General features: G+C 45.1%; 1 protein-coding gene across 1 annotated transcript; it reads left to right on the top strand.

Moving 5' to 3' along the window:
- The first annotated feature begins 17,580 nt into the window (after window positions 1–17,580).
- TEX101 (testis expressed 101) lies at window positions 17,581–20,182 on the top strand. Its single transcript, XM_006102178.1, has 4 exons — window positions 17,581–17,776; window positions 18,357–18,539; window positions 19,682–19,810; window positions 19,971–20,182. The coding sequence occupies exons 1-4, from the start codon at window positions 17,581–17,583 to the stop codon at window positions 20,180–20,182; spliced, it is 720 nt and encodes a 239-aa protein (XP_006102240.1).
- The last annotated feature ends 2,978 nt before the right edge of the window (window positions 20,183–23,160 follow it).

Here is a 23,160-nt window from a genome sequence, read left to right as displayed (position 1 = left end):
TTCTGTCTGTGAGCCCATGAAGATCTGAGAAAAAACCACAACACACAGCACAATTATTCTGGACGTCCTATATGGCAAGGTGATCTTTTACCCACTTAAGGCCCCTTAGAAGTCAGTTAAGGTTCAGTTGGTTGGAGCATCATCCAGTATACCGAAAGGTGGCAGGTTCCATTCCCGGCCATGGCACATACCGGGTGGAAGGTTTGATCCCCAGTTAGGGCTCTTGAAAAAAACAACCAATTGAGATCTCTCTCTCCCTCTCTCTCTCTCTCCCCTCTCCTTCTCCCTCTCCCTCTCCCTTTCTCTCTCTCCCTCTCCCTCTCCTTCTTTCTCTCCCTCTCCCTCTCAATGGAAACATTTCCTTGGGTGAGGAATAACAACAAAAAATGCAGCAGGACAATGTCCTTCGGGGTGGGGGGGGAGTTAGGGGGAAAAACCCTCAGACTGAAGACAGGGGCCAGTCTCCAGAGCTCACTAATGGACCTGCGGTGGCCAGATCATGCAGGTTTGTCTGGGGACTGTGCTTGTTTTAACACTGAAAATCCAGTGTCCCAAAAATCCCCACAGCCCTGGGCACCCAAACCCAAGCCAGGTAGCAAACTGGGGCCTTCTGAGGGGCAACTGCCTCTTGCCCAGAAAGTGACTTCAGGCCCCTGAGTGCACCTTGTGGGAGCCAGGGATTGGGGGTGGGGGAGCCTGGGGATTTGGCTCACCAACCTCAGACTGGCCAAGGCTGCATTTTCCTGCTGCTTCTGTCCTGTGTCCATCTTCCCTGGCACCAAGAGCTCAGGATGGGGCTTTCAGAGGAGGTTCACGCTGTTAACAGCTTTGATCACCTCACATTTGGCGTCCAGACCTACCTTCTCGAGCTCCTCCAGCCGACAAAGCTAGGGACTGAGAACATGGGTGGAGACTCATGAACAGTCATTTGAGCTTATTCACTGCTTCTAGTGATAGACATGAAGAGAGGTCCTGGCCCCATGTACACTGAGGTTTTGTGATTCCAGTGCCAGAGGAGGGGGGTAATCAGCCTTTTGTGATAAAGAGTACAGAGAAGGAACAGCAGGGCCTCCCACCCCCCAAAGGCAGCACAAGTGCCAAGGCCAGTGCCCTGTGGATGCAATTGAGTCTGTTAGCTCTGAAAGGGAGAGTTTATAAGGCAGGCAAACAAAGGACCTGACCCAGGTGACAATATGGGCAGGTAAGGACAGTGGGAGCCAGATGGGCTGATTGGAGCCTGGCCCAGCATCTCTGGGGTAGCAGGCTGCTTTAGGGGGGTTGTAGGTGTGACCTCATAAACCTAAGTCAGGGGCTTCTGAAGTCAAGATTGTGTAGGGAGAGCCTGGTAATACCACCCCTAGAGTTCCCAGGTCCCTGCTTTCTCTCCCCATCCCTGCAAGCTTCCATCCCCCAGCTCCTCATAGCAGGCCTTCACCTCTCCTCCTGCTGCACAGGCTCCCCTTCCCTGACAGCCTTTGCTCTATTAAAAGGACCCCTGTTGCTGTCTCCTGGGAAAGCTCAGATGCCCCACTCATGAAGTATTGAGAAGTCAGGTGCTCACTGGTGAGTGCAACAGGCCCCAGGAGAAGTTTTCAGGAGGACCAAGGGAGAGAGAGAGATGGTGGGAAGTGGTGACTGGAGGCCATAGAAGGGCCAGAAGGTGGACTCAGAGCAATGAAAGAGTAAAGAACAGAGAGTCCAGGTGTACAGGGCAGAGGGAAGGAGGAGGGGATCCACAGGGCAGCGGAGAAGGATAACCATAAGGCTGTGGATGGTAAATCCCAGGGAGGGCTTAAGGAGGAGTGGAAAAGGTGGGTGGGGCTGACCTTGCACCTAGAAGGGGTGCTGCCACTCCACACCCACCCTTTTCAGTGGCTCCCTTTGCCCAGATGGAGCTTTTTCTACTGGCTCGGTGGCCTGGGCGTGGAGAGGAGGCAGAGCAGGGGACTGATCCAAGAACGGAGTAATGTGGGGGTGGGGGAGTCGGGGCACCACCCCAGATGCAGAGGGAGGGCTGGGGAGCTTTCAGGAGCTGAGAGACGCCCTGTGCCTGAGGAGATGGAGGCCCAAGAGCAGGATCCTGAGTAGCAAGAGGGCACACTGAGAGGAGAGCGCAAAATCAAAGCGCAGGTCGCAGTGGGGCCTTTGGAGTCAGGCAGCATGGTCTACGAGGCTGCTCAGCTTCTGAACAACTGGGCCAACTTGGGCAGGTTGTTTAACTTCTCAGCGGCTCTGTTTCCTCGCCCATCCTACTGCAGTGATCCTGGTGTCATCTGCCCTCCGGCAGTCTTTCACCAGCTTGTCTGTGACTGGGCTCCACATAGAGGACAATGGGGAGCAAGTTTTGAAAAGCGTCCTCCCACCCTCCTCCTGCCTTTTGTCACAACAGCAGCTGTTAGCCAGGGTTGAACCTCTGGAGTTTACTTGGTTCCCTTTGTTGTTACTGACTGCCCAGGTCTGGTCACCCCTGAACTCTTGCTAGCTCAGTCAGGGTTTGTAAACATGCTCTCAAGATACTCAGAACAACTTAGGGGGGCAATTGCTCTTCAATTTTCTGTTAGACAAAAGGCTCCTTAACCTTTGATTGCATTGAGAACAGTGTTCTCATATCATGATTCTACAGTTAGTATAAGCTCTACCGTCTCAGGAATGGCATCACTTTAGGAAAAGTATTATGTGCAATCGTGAGGGGATTGAGTTAAAGGTTTAATTCTTCTATATAGAGTCTTGTGTGTCTTATTTTTATTTTTATGTCTGTGTGTGTGTGTGTGTGTGTGTGTGTGTCATTTTTAAGATACAAGAAGGATATCTGCAGAAGGCTCCACATCCATCCCCTCTGGCAGTCACTACAAAAGTAAAGTAGACCTCCTCCATTGTATATGCTGCTAAGTCTAGTCCGAGAGTCACTGCTTACTTGAGCTCAGCTGCGGACACGGGTGCAGTTGTGTTAAGGGCAGCATATCCTGGAAAACAGTAGCAGAAGCAGCTGCAGTCAGAGTGTCAGCTCCGTCGGTGGCAATGTCCAGGATCTGCAGGATGTACTTGGCCGCATATGCCTATGCTTCATCCACATAGGCACTGAGCTTTGGAGGTGTGAAAGGATGGATTGCAGGATTTGGCTGGCAGAACAGGAATGGTTATTTTGTATAAGAATAGTTCCCTTTGCTGAAACCGGTTTGACTCAGTGGATAGAGCGTTGGCCTGTGGACTGAAAGGTCCCAGGTTCGATTCCAGTCAAGGGCATGTACCTGGGTTGCAAGCACATCCCCAATGGGAGATGTGCAGGAGGCGGCTGATCGATGTTTCTCTCTCATCGATGTTTCTGGCTCTCTATCTCTCTTCCTTCCTCTCTGTAAAAAATCAATAAAATATATTTTTTTTAAAAAAAGAAAAGAATAGTTCCCTTTGCTTTTGCTGAGTGGTCTCAGATCCAGCACTGGTGCCAAAATCGAATCTCTATCAACCTGGTGAACACCACTGGCTCCTACCTGATGACTCATTGAGAATCTGCCTCACACAACTTGCATTCCACCAGAGGCTGTTTCGATGGCTGAGCCTAACAGGCAGCTGGCAGCTGGAGGCAAATCTCAGGGTTCCTTGAGCCTTTTGCTGACCTACCCCAAGCTTGATACTGGTGGAAGCCTGCTTCATACATAGCTCAGCCCTTCCCACGCACACCCAGGCCCAGCGGAGGCAGCCACCAAACACATATCACTTTGTAGCTCCTAACAGGGATCCCAGGACCAGTCATAGGCAGTGTCTGATATTGACCCACAATGAAGTTTTTCCCAAGAGGCCCCAGAACCAACACACCTGGTGACTGGCTTCAAATCACATCAGAGCATGATTCTATTAGCTCCACAAATGGCACATCCAAAGGGATATCTCAGCAGGCACCCAAACCCTGCTGGGGCAAATTCAGCTTCGTTAGGTGAGCCCCCACAATGCAGCTCCTACACTGTGGTCAAGGTCAATCCTCACAGCCAGCCTGAGGGCCAATCCTACCCATAGATGTGCCAACAGCAATCAAGACTAAGTTACAAGAGGGCTCACATAACCTACACAAGAGACATTCCTGAAACACCTAGCTCAGGTGATCAGGGAGACTGCACCACTGAGCTCCTCTCCACCCCCAGGACACCTACTTCATAAGGCTCCCCTACCAAGACTGGGAGACATAGAACACCTGCCTAATACACAGAAACAAATATAGAGAGGCAGCCAAAATGGGGAGACAATGAAGCAGGCCCCGAATTTAAAAATAGAATAAATCCCCAGAAAAAGATCTAAATGAAATGGAGGCAAGCAAGCTACCAGATACAGAGTTCAAAACAATAATAGATAATAAAGATGCTCAAGGAACTAAGTGAGAACTTCAACAAAGAGATAGCAAACATTTAAAAAAAAGACATAAAAAAGAAAAATGGCTGCTGAATAGGCAGACCTGTTGGTCACCTTGTCCCAGGGCCAGGCTGAAAATACAACTAAATTGGAGAACATTCACCTGGAATTTCCAACTGTGGTCCAGCTAGGGAGGTGACTTATAACAAGGAAGAACAGAAGGCACCTGGAGACTGGTAGGAACAGCAAGATCATGAGAGGGGGGTTGCCCAGAGAAGAGGGACTTGAGCTACGAGAACTGTTTCAGGAGCACACACACTGCCACAGCAGCAACCTGACTGGTGGTGCCTCCAGACCTGTGGCGGCACAACCTGCAGCACCCATATCATTCAAGAAGCTACAAAAGGTAGCAAGACTGCTGGTGGCAGCGGAGTCTAGACCCGGCAGACCAGAGCCAGTGGGAAGAGAGCCACAGTTTCAATTGCCTTTTTTTAAAAATCTCTAAACCCAGACCACAGGAGTTTTCATTTGCAACTACACACCCAAGGAATTGGCACAGGGAAGGAGGCGTGGACTTGAGGTTCCTGAGGAGAGGTGGGATGGGAAACAGGACAGGGAGACTTTAGAAAAGTGGTAGCCAGGAGTCCTGCATTGGGTAGTTCATATGCTTCCAAACCAACACTGCCACTTTCCCTGAGAGGAGACTCCTCCCAATAGCCTCAGAGCAGGTGCTACAGCCTGCCACACCCTGCATTTGAGCTTTACTAAGGAAACAAAGGCAGAGGCCAAGTTTACAGGTGAAATAGTCTCAAGGAGCCCTCAGTGATTGGAGTGGAGGAGGGACCATCTGCCCCACTATTCTAGGAACCAGACTGATAAAAATTCTGGTGTCCCAGATAACCCCATTGGTCTCCATACAAGGATCTCTGTCCAGCCAAAAGCAGAGTAATATTTTGGGCCACTCAAGGAGGAATAGCTCTGGGACGGGAAAAAACCCTCATCATGGTCCCTGAAAGCGAAACAGCACTGACCCCACTTAAAGCCCTGTCAGAAACAGATACTTGATTGATTGAGGTTGACAGCTGGTAGACAGGCAAAGAGGGCAGATTGACCCCTCCTATGGAGACAGACATAAGCAGTGGACTGGTGGATCGCTTGGAGCTTCAAGCAGGGGGCTAAAAGCCAAACAACAGTACCTGACAGTGGTTAGCACCTTAAGTAACTAACAGGAAGCCCAGAATTGGCAGACAGAAAAGTGGGGTCCTAAACCAGCTCCCATGAGGCATTAAAACTCAGCTGAAGCGAATGACACTGAACTTAATTTTTTTATTTATTACTTTTTTATTTTAATTTTTTGCACCTTTTTCTTGCTCCCTTCTCCTTTTTTTCTCCCATTCCTATTCCCCTTTATCCTTTTTCATTTTTCTTTCCTTTCTTTTTTCCCCTATTTTTACATTGATCTTCCTTATCTATCTGCTTTATTGATTTGTTACTATTCTAGTCTCTGTTGTTTTATTCATATACTTAATTTCCTTTTCCCTGCTCCTACTCAATTTCCCTTTCTCTTTTCTTTGTTTTCACTACTCAATTATTTTTATTTCTCTTCTTTCTCTTTCCTTCTCCTAATTTCTTGTTTCACTTCCTAAATTTAGGCCATCTGCTCTCTCCTCTGTTCTCTTTTCAATTTTTTTCCTTTCTTGTCTTCCTCCTTTTCTCCCTCCATTATTCTAAACTGTGGTCCTTCCCCTACTCCTCTAATTCTTTTTTAAATATATTTTATTGATTTTTTACAGAGAGGAAGGGAGAGGGATAGAGAGTTAGAAACATCGATGAGAGAGAAACATCGATCATCTCCCACTGGGGATGTGCCCGCAACCAAGGCACATGCCCTTGACCGGAATCGAACCTGGGACCTTTCAGTCCGTAGGCCGACGCTCTATCCACTGAGCCAAACCGGTTTCGGCTCCTCTAATTCTTTAACGTTATTTTCTTTTCTTAAGGTCTGCATCAGATTCTGCCTCCCCCATTTTTCTGGGTAGTTTTTTGTTTGTGCTTGATTGGTTTGTTTGTTCTGTTGTGTTTTCTCACCTTATTTGTTCTTTCTTTTTTTCCTATCATTCTTACTCTCTTTTCTCTTGCCTAGTACTGTTTTCTCTAGTGGTGGTCACTTTTTGGGGGGCTATAAGGGCCTTGTGTACATTCGTGTTCTGTTCCTTCTGTGTCATGCCCTGTATTTTGTGCTGTTCAGTAAGCACCTCCACAATGGCTGGCACAACGTGGTAGGGAATGAACCACATAATCAGACACCCTGAGAGGCGACTCCATCCACAAATGGGACAATAACACTCAAGACCGAACTACAACAGGAGAACCTAAATATCTCAAGTAGGGGCCTCCCTAGAACACAGCCTAGGAGACCTGAGAGACTGCAACACTGGGTCCCACAAAACATCTACTACATGAGACCAACCCAAAAAATCTGGATGGCATCACCATTTGATGTAATTCATAGAAACAATTACAAAGGAACAGCAAAAATGGGGAAACAAAGAAACACCCCCAAATGAAAGAAAAAGAGGATCACCAGAAAAGCAACTAAATTAAATGGAGGCAAGTAATTTGTCAGAGAAATAATTCAGAGTAATAGTCATAAGGACGCTCAAATGTCCAGATCAGAATTACATGCAACTACATGAAAATTATAAGGAGAGGAATGAGAAATACACCAACATGAGTAAGAATCAAGAGGTAAATGAAGAATGACATAGCTGCAATAACGAACACAATGGAAGGTTTCCACAGTAGACTAGAAGAAGCTGAGGAGCAAATCAGCAAGTTAGAAAACAAGGTAGAAAAATAACATCCAAACAAAGCAGCAACTGGAAAAAAACACACACACACAAATTAAAAAGCAGGAGGAGAGTATAAGGGAGCTTTGGGACAACATGAAACAAAACATCTATATAATAGGGGTGCCAGAAGGCAAAGAAGCTAAGCAAGTAATAAAAAACCTGTTTGAAGAAATAATGACAGAAAACTTCCCTGACTTTGGGAAGAAAAAAGTCATACAAGTTCAAGAAGAACACAGAGTCACAATTAAAGACCAAAACAAGACATATCATAATTAAAGTAGCAAACATTATAGACAAAGAACTAATCTTAAAGTCTGCGAGAGAGAGACAGAAAGTTACCTACAAGGATCTCCCATTAGACTATCAACTGATTTCTCAACAGAAACATATCAGGCCAGAAGAGAACGACATGAAGTATACAACATATTCAAAAGCAAGGGACTGAATCTGAGAATGCTCTATCCAACAAGGCTATAATTCAAAATTAAAGGTGAAATCAGAAGCTTCGCAGACAAAAAGAGGCTAAGGGAGTTTATCACCACCAGGCCAGCAATGCAAGAAATGCTAAAGGGACTGCTATAAAAAGAAGGAAACAAGGAACACATGCATAAAGAATAAAAATGGCAACAAACAAGTACCTATCAATAATAACCTTAAATGTAAATGGATTAAATGCTCCAATCAATAGACATAGGGTAGCTGAATGGATAAGAAAACATGACCCATATATATGCTGTCTATAAGAGATCCACCTCAAAACAAAGGACCCACATAGACTGATAATGAAGAGATAGAAAAAAATTTTTCAGGCAAATGCAAATGAAGAAAACAAATCTGGGGTAGCAATGGTTATATCTGACAAAATAGACCAAATAGCATGCTATTAAACAATGAATGGGTTACCAAAGATATCAAAGAAGAAGTAAAAAACATCCTGGAATGTAAGACAGGGAAACCATAAAAATCCTACAAGATTCCATAGGCAGCAAAATAGCAGACATATGTCGCAGCAATATCTTTACAGACACAGCTCCTAGGGCAATGGAGACTAAAGAGAAAATAAACAAATGGGGAGAGACCAAGATGGCGGCGTAGGTAAACACGGGAGACCGCTGCCTCAAACAACCATTTCAAAAATACAACTAAAAGACAGAACGGACATCACCCAGAACCACAGGAAGGCTGGCTGAAGAGAGACTCTACAACTAGAAGGAAAGAGAACAGCAAACCGAGGCTCAGAGGAGGCGCAGTGTGGAAAATACAAAGGTACCGAGGTGCGCGCGAAAGCGGGCTGGTGGCTGAGGGCGCGGTTGTCGTTTTCGGTCGGGAGTGAGTCTCAGACTCTGGGCTCCAGATCCGGGCGAGTCTCTAGGGACCCAGACTCAAAGGGGAGAAGCGGGATTATCCGGCATCAGTTGGAACCTGAGGGCAGCTTTCTCTCCGAGGTTTGCAGCGGCTGCCGGGGTTCTGAGAAGCAGAGCCTCTGGGAACGGGACTGAGAGCGGCCATAACTGCTCCCTCCGCCTGCCCTGTTGAGCCCGCCCCGCCCAAACCCTGCGCACAGCCATTTGCCGATTGCCTCAGGCAAAGGCTGGATTAGCGCCTCCCCAGAAGACAGACGTTTTCCACACAGCTGATTCCTACAGCCAGTCGGCCTGGTGGTCAAATCCCTCTAGTGTTAACTACAACAATTAAGGCTTGGCTAGAACAAGACTGCGCACAAAGACCACAAGGGGGTGCACCAAGAAAGCATAAAAGATGCGGAGACAAAAAAACATGACAGAAATGGAGGATATGGAGCTAAGAATCGCAATTTTGAGGGCTTGCTATAAACTTGAGCAGAGCCTCACGAAAACTAATGAGACCCTCGATGCTACGATAAAGAAATTAGAAAGTAAGCATACACGGACTGAAATAAAGAATATTATACCCAATAGCAGACCAGAGGAGCACAAGAATCAAACCAAAGATTCGACAAAAAACACCCAACTGGAAAAGCAAAATGAAAAAAGAATCCGAAAGTGTGAAGATAGTGTAAGGAGCCTCTGGGACAGCTTCAAGCGCACTAATATCAGAATAATAGGGGTGCCAGAAGATGAGAGACAGCAAGATATTGAAAACCTATTTGAAGAAATAATGGCAGAAAACTTCCCCCACCTGGTGAAAGAAATGGACTTACAGGTCCAAGAAGCACAGAGAACCCCAAACAAAAGGAATCCAAAGAGGACCACACCAAGACACATCATCATTAAAATGCCAAGAGCAAAAGACAAAGAGAGAATCTTAAAAGCAGCAAGAGAAAGAGACTCAATTACCTACAAGGGAATACCCATACGACTGTCAGCTGATTTCTCAACAGAAACTTTGCAGGCCAGAAGGGAATGGCAAGAAATATTCAAAGTACTGAATACCAAGAACCTACAACCAAGATTACTTTATCCAGCAAAGCTATCATTCAGAATTGAAGGTCAGATAAAGAGCTTCACAGATAAGGAAAAGCTAAAGGACTTCATCACCACTAAACCAGTATTATACGAAATGCTGAAAGGTATCCTTTAAGAAGAGGAAGAAGAAAAAGGTAAAGATACAAATTGTGAACAACAAACATGCATCTATCAACAAGTGAATCTAAGAATCAAGTGAATAAATAATCTGATGTACAGAATGAACTGGTGATTACAATGAATCAGGGACATAGAAGGGGAATGGACTGACTATTCTTGGGGGGGGAGGGGAATGGGAGATGCGGGAAGAGAATGGACAAAAATCGTGCACCTATGGATGAGGACAGTGGGTGGGGAGTGACGGCGGAGGGTGGGGCGGGAACTGGGAGAAGGGGAGTTATGGGAAAAAAAGAGGAACAAATGTAATCAGAACAATAAAGATTTAATTTAAAAAAAAAGAAAATAAACAAATGGGACTACATCAAAATAAAAAGCTTCTGCACAGCAAAAGAAACCATCAACAAAACAACAAGAAAGCCCACTGCATGGGAGAACATATTTGCCAATGATAATTCCTATAAGGGCTTAATCTCCAAAATTTACAGAGAACTATACAACTTAACAAAAGGAAGATAAATGATCCAATCAAAAAATGGTCAAAGGATGTAAATAGACACTTTTTGAAAGAGGACATACAGAAGGCCAAGAGACATATGAAAACATGCTCAAAGTCACTAATCATCTGAGAGATGCAAATCAAAACAACAATGAGATACCATCTCACATCTATCAGAATGGTGATCATCAAAAAATCAACGAACAACAAGTGCTGGCGAGGATGTGGAGAAAAAGGAACCCTCCTGCACTGCTGGTGGAAATGCAGACTGGTGGAGCTACTTTGGAAGACAGTATGGAGTTTCCTCAAAAAGTTAAAAATGGAACTCCCAATTGACCCAGTAATCCCACTCCTAGGACTATATCCCAAGAAACCAGAAACACCACTCAGAAAGGATATATGCACCCCTATGTTCATAGCAGCACAATTTACAATAGCTAAGAATTGAAAACAGCCTAAATGCCCATCAGCAGATGAGTGGATTAAAAAACTGTGGTACATCTACACAATGGAATACTATGCTGCTATAAAAAAGAAGGAACTTTTAACACTTGCAACAACATGGACAGAACTGGAGAACATTATGCTAAGCAAAATAAGCCAGTTGGAGAAAGATAAATATCACATGATCTCACTCATATGTGGCATATAATGATCAACATAATTTGATGAACAAGAATAGATCCAGAGTCAAAGGGTAGGGGAGGGGGGAGTAGAGAGCAACCAAAGGATTTGTATGCATGCATATTAGCATAACCAATGGACACAGACACTGGAGCGGTGGGGGCTTGCCGGGGTGGGAATGGCTGGGGTGGAGGGGTCAATTGGGAAAAAAAAGGAGACATATGTAAAACTTTAGACAATAAAAAAATCATCCTGGAAACAAATGAAAATGAACACACAACAATCCAAAATCTATGGGAGACAGTCCTGAGAGGGAAGTTCATAGCACAACAGGCTACCTCAAAAAAAAAAAAAAAAAGAAAGAAAAACTGGTAGTAAGTTATCTAACACTACAACTCAATGAATTGGAAAGAGAACAACATGAAAAGCCTAAAGTAAGTAGAAGAAAGGAAATAATAAAGATCAGAGAGGAAATAAATAACATAGAGAACAAACAAAAATGTACAAAAGATCAATAAAACCAAAAGCTAGTTCTTCAAAAAATTAAACAAGACTGATGAACCTCTAACCAGACTCATCAAGAAACAAAAAAAGCAGACCCAAATAAAACCAGAAATGAAAGAGGTTGAGTAACAACTGACCCCACCGAAATATACAAAGGATCATAAAAAAAATACTATGATTGACTTTATTCCAACAAACAGGACACCCTGGATGAAATGGACATATTCCTAGAAATACAATCTTCCAAAAATCAATCAGGAAGAATCAGAAACCTGAATAGGCTGATAACTACTGATGAAATTGAAGCAGTAATCAAAAAACTCTCAGCAAACAAGAGCCATAGTCCAATGCTTTCATGGGGGAGTTTTACCAAATATTCAAAGAAGAACTAACACCTACCCTCCTCAAACTATTCAAAAAAAATTCAAAAGGAAGAAACAATTCCAATCTCTTTCTGTGAGGTCAGCATTATCCTAATTCCAAAATCAGATAAAGACACGACAAAGAAAGAGAACTACAAGCCAAAATCCCTGATGAACATAGATGCTAAAATCCTCAACAAAATTTCAGCAAATCAGATCCCTCAATACATGAAAAAAATCATACACCATCATCAAGTGGGATTTATTATGGGGATGCAAGGCTGGTACAATATTCAAAAATCAATAAATGTGATACAGCACATAAACTAATTGAAAGACAAAAATCACAGGATGATATCAATTGATGCAGAAAAAATCATTTGACAAACTCCAACATGCATTTTTTATAAAAACTCTCAGCAGAGTGGGAATAGTAATAAAATCCATATGTGACAAACCTACAGCCAACATCATACTCAATGGGAAAAAACTAAAACCATTTCCCCTAAAAACAGGAACAAGACAGGGATGCCCTCTTTTACCACAATTGTTTAACATAGTACTGGAAGTCCTGGCCATAGCAATCAGACAAGAAGAAGAAATAAAAGGCATCCAAATTGGAAAGGAGATAGTAAAACTCTCATTATCTGCACACAGAAAAACCTAAAGACTCCATTAAAGAAACTAATAGATATAATAAATGAATTCAGAAACATAGCAGAATACAAAATTAACACCCAAAAAATCCATAGCATTTTATACACCAATAATGAACTCTCAGAAAAAGAGACTTTTTTAAAAAAATCCCATTTACTATTGCAACAACAAAAATAAGATACTTAGAAATAAACTTAAGCAAGAAGGTAAAAGACCTGTGTTCAGAAAACTACAAAACATTGAAAAAAGAGATAGAGGAAGATATAAAAAAGTGGAAAAATATACCATGTTCATGGATTGGTAGAATCTACATCATTAAAATGTCCATACTAACCAAAGCAATCTACAGATTCAATGCAATCCCTATTAAAATACCAATAGCATATTTCACAGACCTAGAACAAACATTCCAAAAATTTGTATTGTAAAACCAGAAATTATCCCGAATAACCGCAGCAACCTTGAGAAAGAAGAACAAAGTTGGAGTAATCACAATACCAGATATCAAGTTATACTACAAAGCCACTGTGCTCAAACTAGCCTGGTACTGGCACAAGAATAGGCATATAGATCAATGGAACAGAACAGAGACCCCAGAAATCCACCCAAGCCACTATGCTCAATTAATATTTGACAAAGGAGGCAAGAACATACATTGGAGCAGAAATAGTCTCTTTAATAAGTGGTGTTGGGAAAATTGGACAGGTACATGCAAAAATGAAATTAGACTACCAACTTACACCATACAAAATAATAAACTCAAAATGGATAAAAGACTTAAATGTAATATGTGAAACCATAAAAGTCCTAGAAGAAACCATTGGCACTAAAATATCAGATATCTCTGTTTACCAATACATCTCTTAGGACAATGGAAACTAATGAGAAATAAACAAATGGGACTACATTAAAATAGAAAGCTTCTGCAATGCAAAAGAAACCATCAACAAAATAATAAGAGAACCCACTATATTTGCCAATGATACATCCAATAAGGGGTTAATCTCCAAAATATATAGGGAACTCATACAACTCAACAAAAGGAAGACAAACAATCCAACTTAAAAATGGGCAAAGGACCTAAATAAACCCTTCTACAAAGTGGACATACAGATGGTCAGGAGACATATGAAAAAATGCTCAAAGTCACTCATCATCTGAGAGATGCAAATTAACATGACAGTAAGATATCACTTTACAGCTGTCAGAATGGCTATTATCAGTAAATAAACAAACCAGAAGTGTTGGTGAGGTTGTGGAGAAAAGGGAACCCTATTGCACTGCTGGTGAGAATTCAGACTGGTGCAGCCATTATGGAAAACAGTATGGAGTTTCCTCAAAAAATTAAAAATGGAACTCCAATTTGACCCAGTGATCCCACTTCTAGGAATATATCCTAATAAATCCAAAACACCAATCAGAAGGAATATATGCACCCCTATGTTCATAGCAACAAAATTTACGATAGCTAAGATTTGGAAACAGCCTAAGTGCCCATCAGTAGATGCGTGGATAAAAAAGCCATGGTACATTTACACAATGGAATACCATGCGGCAATACAAAAGAAAGAAGTCTTGCCATTTGCAACAGCATGGATGGACCTGGAGAATATTATGCTAAAATAAGCCAGTCAGAGAAAGATAAGTATCACATGATCTCACTCATATGTGGAATCTAATGAACCAAATAAACTGATGAACAAAAATAGACCCAGAGACAAAGAAGCATGAATAAGATTATTGAGTCTCACAAGGAAGGCAGGGGAGGGTGGGTGGGAAGAGATCAACCAATGAACTTGTATGAGTATATGCATAATCCGAGGACACAGACAATAAGGTGGTGAGGGCCTGGGAGGGGGGGAATGGGAGCAGACTGGAAGAAGTTAATGGGGGGAAAGGTGTACCTATGTAATACTTTCAACAATAATGATTTTAAAAATAATAAAATTAATAAAAGTAAATAAGTAAATAAAGATAAAATAAAATTTTTAAAATGTTTTTGCATATTCATAGCTCCCTAGGCACCACTTTACATGTAACTACAAAACCCCTTCAAAGCAAAATAAAATTATTTTTGAACTTTAAAAAAAGACATAAATGTTACTCTGGCCTGTGCTGTTAAATGGTTAGAGCATCAGCCCATGCACCAAAGGATCACAAGTTCGATTCCCTGTCAGTGGCACATATCGGGTTGCAGGTTCAATCCCAAGCCCCAGTTAGAGTGCATTGGGGATGCAACCAATCGATGTGTCTCTCTCATATTAATGTTTCTCTCTTTCTTTTTCCCTCCTTCCCTCTCTCCACACTCTCTCTAAAAAATATATGGAAAAAATATCCTCAGGTGAGAATTAACAACAACAACAAAAAAGACGTAAAATTATTTTAAAAGAGCCCATCAGAAATGAAAAATACTATATCTGAAATCAAGAATGTAATAGAAGGAATCAAAGTCAGACTAGAGGAATCAGAGGATTGAATCAGTGATTTGAAAGACAAGATAACAGAAAACACTTAACAACAACAAAGATGCCCAGCCATCATGGCTCAGTGGTTAAGTGTCAACCTATGAACCAGGAGGTCACAGTTCAATTCCCAGTCACGGCACATGCCCAGGTTGCAGGCTCAATCCCCAGTGTGGGTGTGGAGGAGGCAGCCAATGATTCTCTCTCATCATTGATGTTTCTACCTCTCTCTCCCTCTCCTTCCTTTCTGAAATCAATAAAAATCTATCTATAGCCCTAAACAGTTTGGCTCAGTGGATAGAGCGTTGGCCTGTGGACTGAAAGGTCCCAGGTTCGATTCCAGTCAAGGGTATGTACCTTGGTTGCAGTCACATTGCAGTCACATCCCCAGTTGGGGGTGTGCAGGATGCAGCTGATCAATGTTTCTAACTCTCTATCCCAGTCCCTTCTTCTCTGTGAATAATCAATAAAATATATTTTTTTAAAAATCTATCTATAATAATAAAAGTGCAATATGCTAATTAGACTGGACGTCCTTCTGGACAACCTTCCGGATGAAGCCAGGGCTGTGAGGGAAGCCCGGGTCCCAGGTGCCAGAGGGAAGCCAGTGCCAGCAGTCGGAGGAAGGAAGTCCTACTCTTGCACGAATTTCATGCACCAGGCCTCTAGTTTTATAATAATAACAGCAAAGAAAAAATAATTAAAAATGAGTAACAACATCTGCATCATAGGAGTATCACAAGGCGATTAGAAAGAGAAAGGAATTTAGAACCTATTTGAGGACATAATGGCTGAAAACATACAATGAAGTAAATAGTCTATTCAATAGTGGTGTTGGAAAAGTTAACTTCCATGTATCTAAAATGATATTGGATATATGCAAAAAATGTGAAACTATCACCTTCTTACGCCATATACAAGAATAAACTCAAAATTGATTAAAGAATTAAACACAAGACTTGAAACCATAAAACTCTTAGAAGAAAACATAGGCAGTAAAATCTTGGACATTTTCCTTAGCAATATTTGTTCTGACATATCTCCTCAGTCAAAAGAAACAAAAGAAAAAATAAACAAACGGATCTACATCACACTAAAAAGATTTTGCACAGCATAGGCAATCATCAACAAAATGAGAAGACAACCTTTTAAATGTAAGAAGATATTTGTCAATGATACACATTTAATAAGAAGTTAATATCCAAAATTTATAAAGAACTTATACAGCTCAACACCCAAAAAAACAAACAATCCAATTTAAAAATTGGCAGAGAAGCCCTGGCTCAGTTGGTTGGGTATTGTAAAAGAATATGACATTCTTCCTAACCTAGCTAAATTGCTATCTCTTAATATTTGTATTCACTGTCTTTAGAGTGTTATTAACCATTTCCGAGTTCTTGGTATACTTTTACCTAAAATTAAGAGCTTTACTATCATCATTCTTACAGCATTTTCTCTATTTAAAAAAATAGTCATTTATACCGTACAACTCACAGAAACAGTTCCAAGTCTGAACGTACACAAAAGGCATCTTGAGCCGCCATTGCCCAGAGAGAGAAAAGAATCAGCCATGTCCTCCGAGGTGCGCCACCCCGCCCTGCGCTGAGAAAAGAATCAGCCATGTCCTCCGAGGCGCGCCTGCGTCCCCACCCACCTGCTGCGCGCAGCCGCTTAACCGCCACTCGCCATTTGGCGCATGCGCGCGCCTTCCAAGACGGCCAGGAATAGGCTTCTCCCGGGCGGTTCCTCCAGGCTCATCCAATGAGCGCATCAGATGCTTTCGTGTTGACCAATGGGGCTTCGAGTGACCTGGGGGCGAGGCTGGCCCCGCCTTCCGAGCCTCGGAGAGACGAGCAGAGAAGGCCGGGCTGGGCCAGAGGGCGTTCCGGGCCGAAACCTTTAGAACCGTTAGATTTCTGTGGAAATTCTCTGGAAGCAGGTGGAATTTGGCCCTTTAAAGGCTCAGAGGGGACTGGGGACGGAGATTCCTGGGGCCTGAGGAAAGAGATGACGGGAGGAGGCAGCGGACTCCCGGGTCTGAGGGGGGTGGGCCTGGGCCCTGGGGTCACGGGTCTGAGAGAGAGGTCTGGGCCTGGCATGACGGGCCCTGCGGGAAGAGGAGGCTGAACCCCAGCTCCTCGGAGGTCAGGGCGGGGATCCCAGGTTCTGATGGATCTAGGAGCTGGGGGCCGGGATACCTGGGCCTTGGGGGGCCGACCGTAGGTGGGGACTGGGCTGCTGGGCCAGAGGGAGGAGGGGCCTTTGGGCCAGACGCCTGGGGCCTGCGGTGGGGAGAGGCTTTGGTGGCTGCACACCTTGCCTTGAGGAAGTTGGTGGCGGGGCCTCAGCATCACAGCGGTGGACACTGAGGCCCAGTGACCGTGGTAACTGGCTCCAACCCACAAGCTGGATGGACAGGGGCAGCCTGGCTTTGGGGGTCAGCTCTTGACATACCGGTGACCCCTGCCCTGATGTCCGCACTCATGGGACCTAAATTTAGCCTCTTTCATTCGAAGGTGGTCGAAAGCTCTCTCTCCTCCACCGAATCACAGAACCGGGTCGTTTCAACCAACCCTCTCTTCACGGAGCCATGGGGGCCCGTCACGCCCAGGGTTTGCTGCTGCTCTTTCTCCTCAGAGCCTCCTCCACTCGTACGTGTGGAGGTCAAGGGGAAAGCGCATCCGGGTCACAGGCGGGAGTTCTGGCGGGAAAGGTGTGATGGGGGCCCCACGGAGGAAGGCAGGTGCTGACCTGTACCCTGTTCCCACCCCAGTGGCGCAGCATCTGTACTGTCACAAGGGCATATCCATGAGCCTGGAGGAGGACCCACGCGCATTCAACTGGACCACGGAGAGAGTTGAGACTTGTGACAATGGGGCGCTGTGCCAGGAATCCCTGATGATGGTCAAATCCGGTAAAACGAGAAGGGGCGGTCAGGTTGAATGGGAGGAAGGTGATGGCATCCGTGTCAGTGCTGTTCCCCTCTCCCCAGGGCCAAAGGTGAGGCACGCCACCCCCCTTCCTTCTCTTTGCGCTCTTAATGTTATGCCCAGAGTTCGGGGTCCCCAATAATCCACCACCAGGGAGCCTTTTCCGATGCAAGAGCAAAGGGTCTTTTATTCAAGCCCGGGACTTGGTCCCCACCCCCCTGCCTCCATTACTGGATGCAAGAGAGAGCCCCGAGTTCCAAGAGAACAAAGAATTTATAGGGCTTGGGGTTGGGGGGTGGGGACACACCCTGACCACTGATTTGGTCGATTCCGGTTGGTTGAGTGAGGGCCGGGGGCTAGTGATGCAAGGGCAGCATGCAGCTAGGGTCTGGTTACACAAAGACAGGGGGGTGGCTAGCATACTCTTGGCCTTGGGCTAGTTTTCCCCACTTTCCCATTGGCCGAGATAAGGGCAGGCTGAGTAACTGATACATTCTTCGGCTTTTTCTTGGAAGAGGGGTTAAGGACACAGCTATCAGTCCTGTTCTGTCCTTTCATTAACAGGGGCCAAGATGGCACTTCTGGCCACGAAGGGCTGCAACCCCGAAGGGATACCCGCCATAACGTTGGTCCAGCACTCCCCACCGCCCGGCATAATGGTGGTCTCCTACAGTAGCTACTGTGAGCACTCCTTCTGCAACAACAGGAAGAACATCCCTGAGATATGGAATCCAGAGGTGATCCCAGGTACCTCGGGAGGGGAGAGGGAAAGGCAGTCAACCCAGAAGGCAGTGTAGGTCTTCCTCCTTCTTGTCCTTTTCTCCCCACAGCTTATCATTGTTTGTGTATTTTCCAATGCGGTTTGCATTCAGCGTTGTTTTGTATTCGTTTCTGGGGTCCAGCATAGTGGTTATATGATTGTATGCTCTCCACAGTGTGCCCCTGGTATCTCACGTACCCACCCACCCACCCGACACCGCTTTTTGTGTTCGTACGTGGCTTAGGTCCAAGCGGGCCACACACAAAAGGACCTCAGACCTTCTGCTTGTCTTTCTTTTTCTAAATTGTTACCTTGGGGTCTCAATGCTGCTCAGAAGAGAGGGATATCAGTGAAGGCTGGGATATACCTTGGGTTTTGTGTCACTAAACAAGATGTCTGTGAAGATCTCTGAACAAGGTGATGGCGTTAACCTAACAATTATGGCTTCCCGGCTGCCACCTGATCATAGCCTGCTTCCCCCATTTGGCCTCTCTTTTCAGCTCACTTCCTTCTCTTCCCTCTCTTATCTATTGTGTTCTAGCTGAGGCTGGTATTCAAATTAGTTGACAATGGTACTGGTCAATCAGAATGGACACGGTTATAACAGCCAGTCCAGCCCTACCAGTGCCTCGCAGTTGAATATCAACACTGCAATTGCTTACAGTTCCCCATATTCACCAAGTTGGCTCACAGCTCCAGGCTTTTGTCCTTACTGTTTCCTGTGCTACCCCATCAAACCCCCCATTTTCACAAAGCTAACCTCTATTCATCATCTCAACTCAGATATCTGCTCCCTGAAAACACCAATTTCTTTTAGGTAGTTGGGTCTTCCTTTAATTTTTTGCTCTTATACCTAAGACACAATGCCTACTGAGTTGTATTGAATTATTTACATCTCTTTCTCCTTCTAGACAATGATCCTAGATGGAACTAAGCACAGAGTTTGAAAGTCATGTTGGATGGGGTTCTGACAGCCAAGAAAATCAGTTGGGAAAGAGTGGGGAGGTGGCAGTAATAGGCCTTGATTAGAGTGGTATCAACTGGAAAGACTTGGGGAAGATGAGGTAGCAAGAAGAGCACTCCAAAAGCAGGACATACTCTTAAATTTTTCCTCTCTTTCCCCCTCCAGCTCCCAATATGTCAACAACTTTCCACTGCCCAACCTGTTTAGCTTTGGGGGCCTGTTCGAGTGCGCCTTCTCTTCCCTGTCCCATTGATACAACTCGATGCTATCAAGGAAAACTTCAGGTTGCTGGAGGTAAACTGAACATCTGATGGTTTCAGAGACTGGAAAACTAGACATTTGAGTGCATCCCAAGAGGTTCTGACACTGAGGGATCCAGGAATGAGGAGGGACTGGATTCCTCTCTGGTTTTCTAAAACATCTGTGTGTCTCCCCATCCTTCCTTGTTCCATAGGAGACGTCGACTCAACTTTGGAAGTCAAAGGCTGTACATCTCTACCTCGTTGTGGGCTGATGTCTGGGATATTCACAATTGGACCCATGTGGGTAAAGGAAATGTGTCCATACCAATCTCTCATTCAATCCCGAAAGGTTGGAAATGGGGCCACCACTTGGCTTCCCATTTCCATTGGGAGGTTTGGGCTATTGCTGCTGCTATTGCTATAATCACTCGACAATGTTCCTGTGGAGACATCTGTCCCGAGTCACAGGACACCTCTTTGGGCTGGGAGCCTCCTACTGCTGGTCATGAGTTGATGAGCAGGTGGAGACTTGAAGAACAGAGAGTTCCTATGGATGTGTTTGACATTTCTAATAAAGTTTTGCTCTGCTTTGTATCTGCCCCCAGACTCAAAGTGAATTTTAGTGCTGAAAGGGCCTTTTAAATGTATCTCCTCTAACCCACAACTTTGGCAGAAAGGGAATCACAGATCTGGAAAACTTGAGTGAGTTTCACACATTACATAGCTATGGGCAGAGCTAAGACCAGAGCTGTGATATTTTGAACTAAGTCTGGTTTTCCTTTCACTTAATAGGCTACCTTCTCTTGTGAGCTGAACAAAAGACTGGCATTGATCTCCTCTGGAGCACTCCCAGCCCAATCTTAAGGCTAAAGTAGGCTGTTTGGGGTTCTAGTATTTTTCTGGGAGGTATGGTAGAATGAGAAAAATCAGACTCCAAATTCTTCAATTATGATGGGCCCCATTTCCCTAGGTCCTATCTGTTCCTTGCCCACTTTACATAATTCCATCCTTTATCTGCCGCCTACTTAATGCCTCTTCAGTGGACAGAGGAAATTTAGGAGGGAGCTGGGCCTGAAGCTTTGAGGAAGGTGTGATATTTTTATATTCTCATGCTTATTTATTTACTTACTAGAGGCCCGCTGCACGAAATTAATGCACCAGGGTAGGGGTCCCTCAGCCCGGCCTGTGCACCCTCGAAATCTAGGATCCCTCAGGGGATTTCCAACTGTCATCCTAAACCAGCAGTCGGACATGATTGCCTACCTGCCTGATTGCCTGCTCTCCCTGCCTGCTCAGTGCATGCCATAGTGACCAGTCGTTCCACCATTTGGTCAATAACTGCCCCCACCCCCACCCTGCTGGCCTGTTCATCCCTCACTCCCTCTGTGTGCTAGCCTGATTGCCCCTAACTGCCCTCCCTGCTGACCTGGTCACCCCTAACTGCCCCCACCCCCGCATATTACCCTTTTATTATATAGGATTACTCAAGAATACATAAACTATCTTGTTGTAAAAGAGTTTGAGCTCTTTACTGCATTTCCTGCAAGAATAAGGTCATTCTCAGCAATCGGACTATCACCTTTCCAGAAAATATTAACAGCACTCCAAATGGCTGCAGAGGCACCCTGCAGATGGACTTCAAACACATCAACATAGAACTCAGTCTCCCTGGAAAGAAAAGAGGTTCTGGGTTGACAAATGATGGGGATGTAGGAATTGGCCACCATTCATAATATCTGCATCATGTACAGAACATAATCAAGGGTCTTACACTGGGCTTTCATTACAAGACTAGAGGCCCGGTGCATGAAATTCATGCATCGGGGTCCCCTCATTCAAAACTGCACCCTCTCCGATCTGGGACCCCTTGGGGAATGTCCAACTGCCGGTTTAGGCCCTATCCCGGGGATCGGGCGTACACCAGCAGCCACAAATCCCTCTCACAATCCTGGACTGCTGGCTTCTAATCGCTCATTTTCCTGCCTGCGTAGTTGTACCTAACTGAACCCCCAGCTGCCAGCCTGATCGCCCCTCACTGACTCTGCATGCTGTCCTAATTGCCCCTAACTGGTTCCCCTGCTGGCATGATCACCCCTAACTGCCCCTTCCATGCTGGCCTGGTCACACTTCACTGCCCCCCCACTAGCCTGGTCACCCCCAACTGTCCCCTTCTGCCAGACTGGTTTCCCCCCGGCAGCCTAGTCACCCATCCCTGTCCACCCTGCCAGCCTAATCACCCCCAACTGGCCCCCCTGCCTGCCTGGTCACCCACAACTGCACCCCTGCCCCAGCTGGCCTGGTCACCCGTAACTGCCCCACCGCTGGCCTGGTCACCTCTTACTGCACCACCCCTGCCATCCTGGTCACCCCCAACTGCCCCCACTGCCAGCTTGGTCACCCCCTACTATCCCCCACTGCCAGCCTGGTCACCCCTCATGTCCCCCCTGACAGCCTGGTTGCCCCACACAGCCTGCTTTTTCAGTCGTTTGGTCATTCCTCACTAACCCCCCTGCCGGCATGGTCATAGGCAGCCATCTTTGAGGGCATGGGGGTTAATTTGCATATTACCTCTTTATTATATAGGATGAGGGCTGTGCATGCTCACTTCCCAATCAACGTTATTATTCAGGAGAATGGTTCTCTTGTTAAAACCAGCCCAAATTGTGTGACTCAGTGGTTGAGTGTTGACCTATGAACCAGGTTCCATTCCCAGCCAGGGCACATGCCAGGGTTGTGGGCTCCATCCCCAGTCGGGGGGAGGGGTGCATGCAGGAGGCGCTAATCAATGATTCTCATCATTGATGTTTCTCTCTCTCTCCCTTCCTCTCTGAAATAAAAACATATATTTTAAAAACAGAAATTTCTGATCTGGCCAGCATTGTTCTGCACACAAGAGGGTCAAGGATTTGATTCCCAGTCAAGAGTACATAACTGGGCAGGTTTGATCCCTGCCCCCAGTTGAGGTGCACATAGGAGGCAACCAATTGTGTTGCTCTCACATCAATGTTTCTCTTTCTCTCTTTCCCCCTGATCACCTATCATCCACTCTCTCTAAAAATCAATGGTAAAAATATCATCACTCCACAGGTGAGGATTTAATAAAAGCAACAACAAAAATTTCTTGCCTTGCTTAGTGTTGCTCAGATGAAGGAACATCATCCCATACACTAAAAGGTCACAGGGCACCTATGCAGGTGGTGGGTTTGATCCCCAATAGGGGTGTGTATAGGAGGGAATAAATGTTTCTCACATCGATGTCTCTCTCTCTCTCCCTCTCATTTTATGTGGGTCTCTTGTAAACCACATATAGTTGGGTCACGTTTTTGTATCCATTCAGCTACTCTATGTCTTTTGATTGCAGTACTTAATCCATTTACATTTAAGGTTACCATTGATAGGTAC

Source organism: Myotis lucifugus, unplaced genomic scaffold (assembly GCF_000147115.1).
Source record: "Myotis lucifugus unplaced genomic scaffold, Myoluc2.0 scaffold_402, whole genome shotgun sequence".
In the NCBI taxonomy this organism is placed as follows: domain Eukaryota; kingdom Metazoa; phylum Chordata; class Mammalia; order Chiroptera; family Vespertilionidae; genus Myotis; species Myotis lucifugus.
Note: the sequence above shows the minus strand (reverse complement) of the source record. Positions and strands in the feature narration are given on the sequence as shown.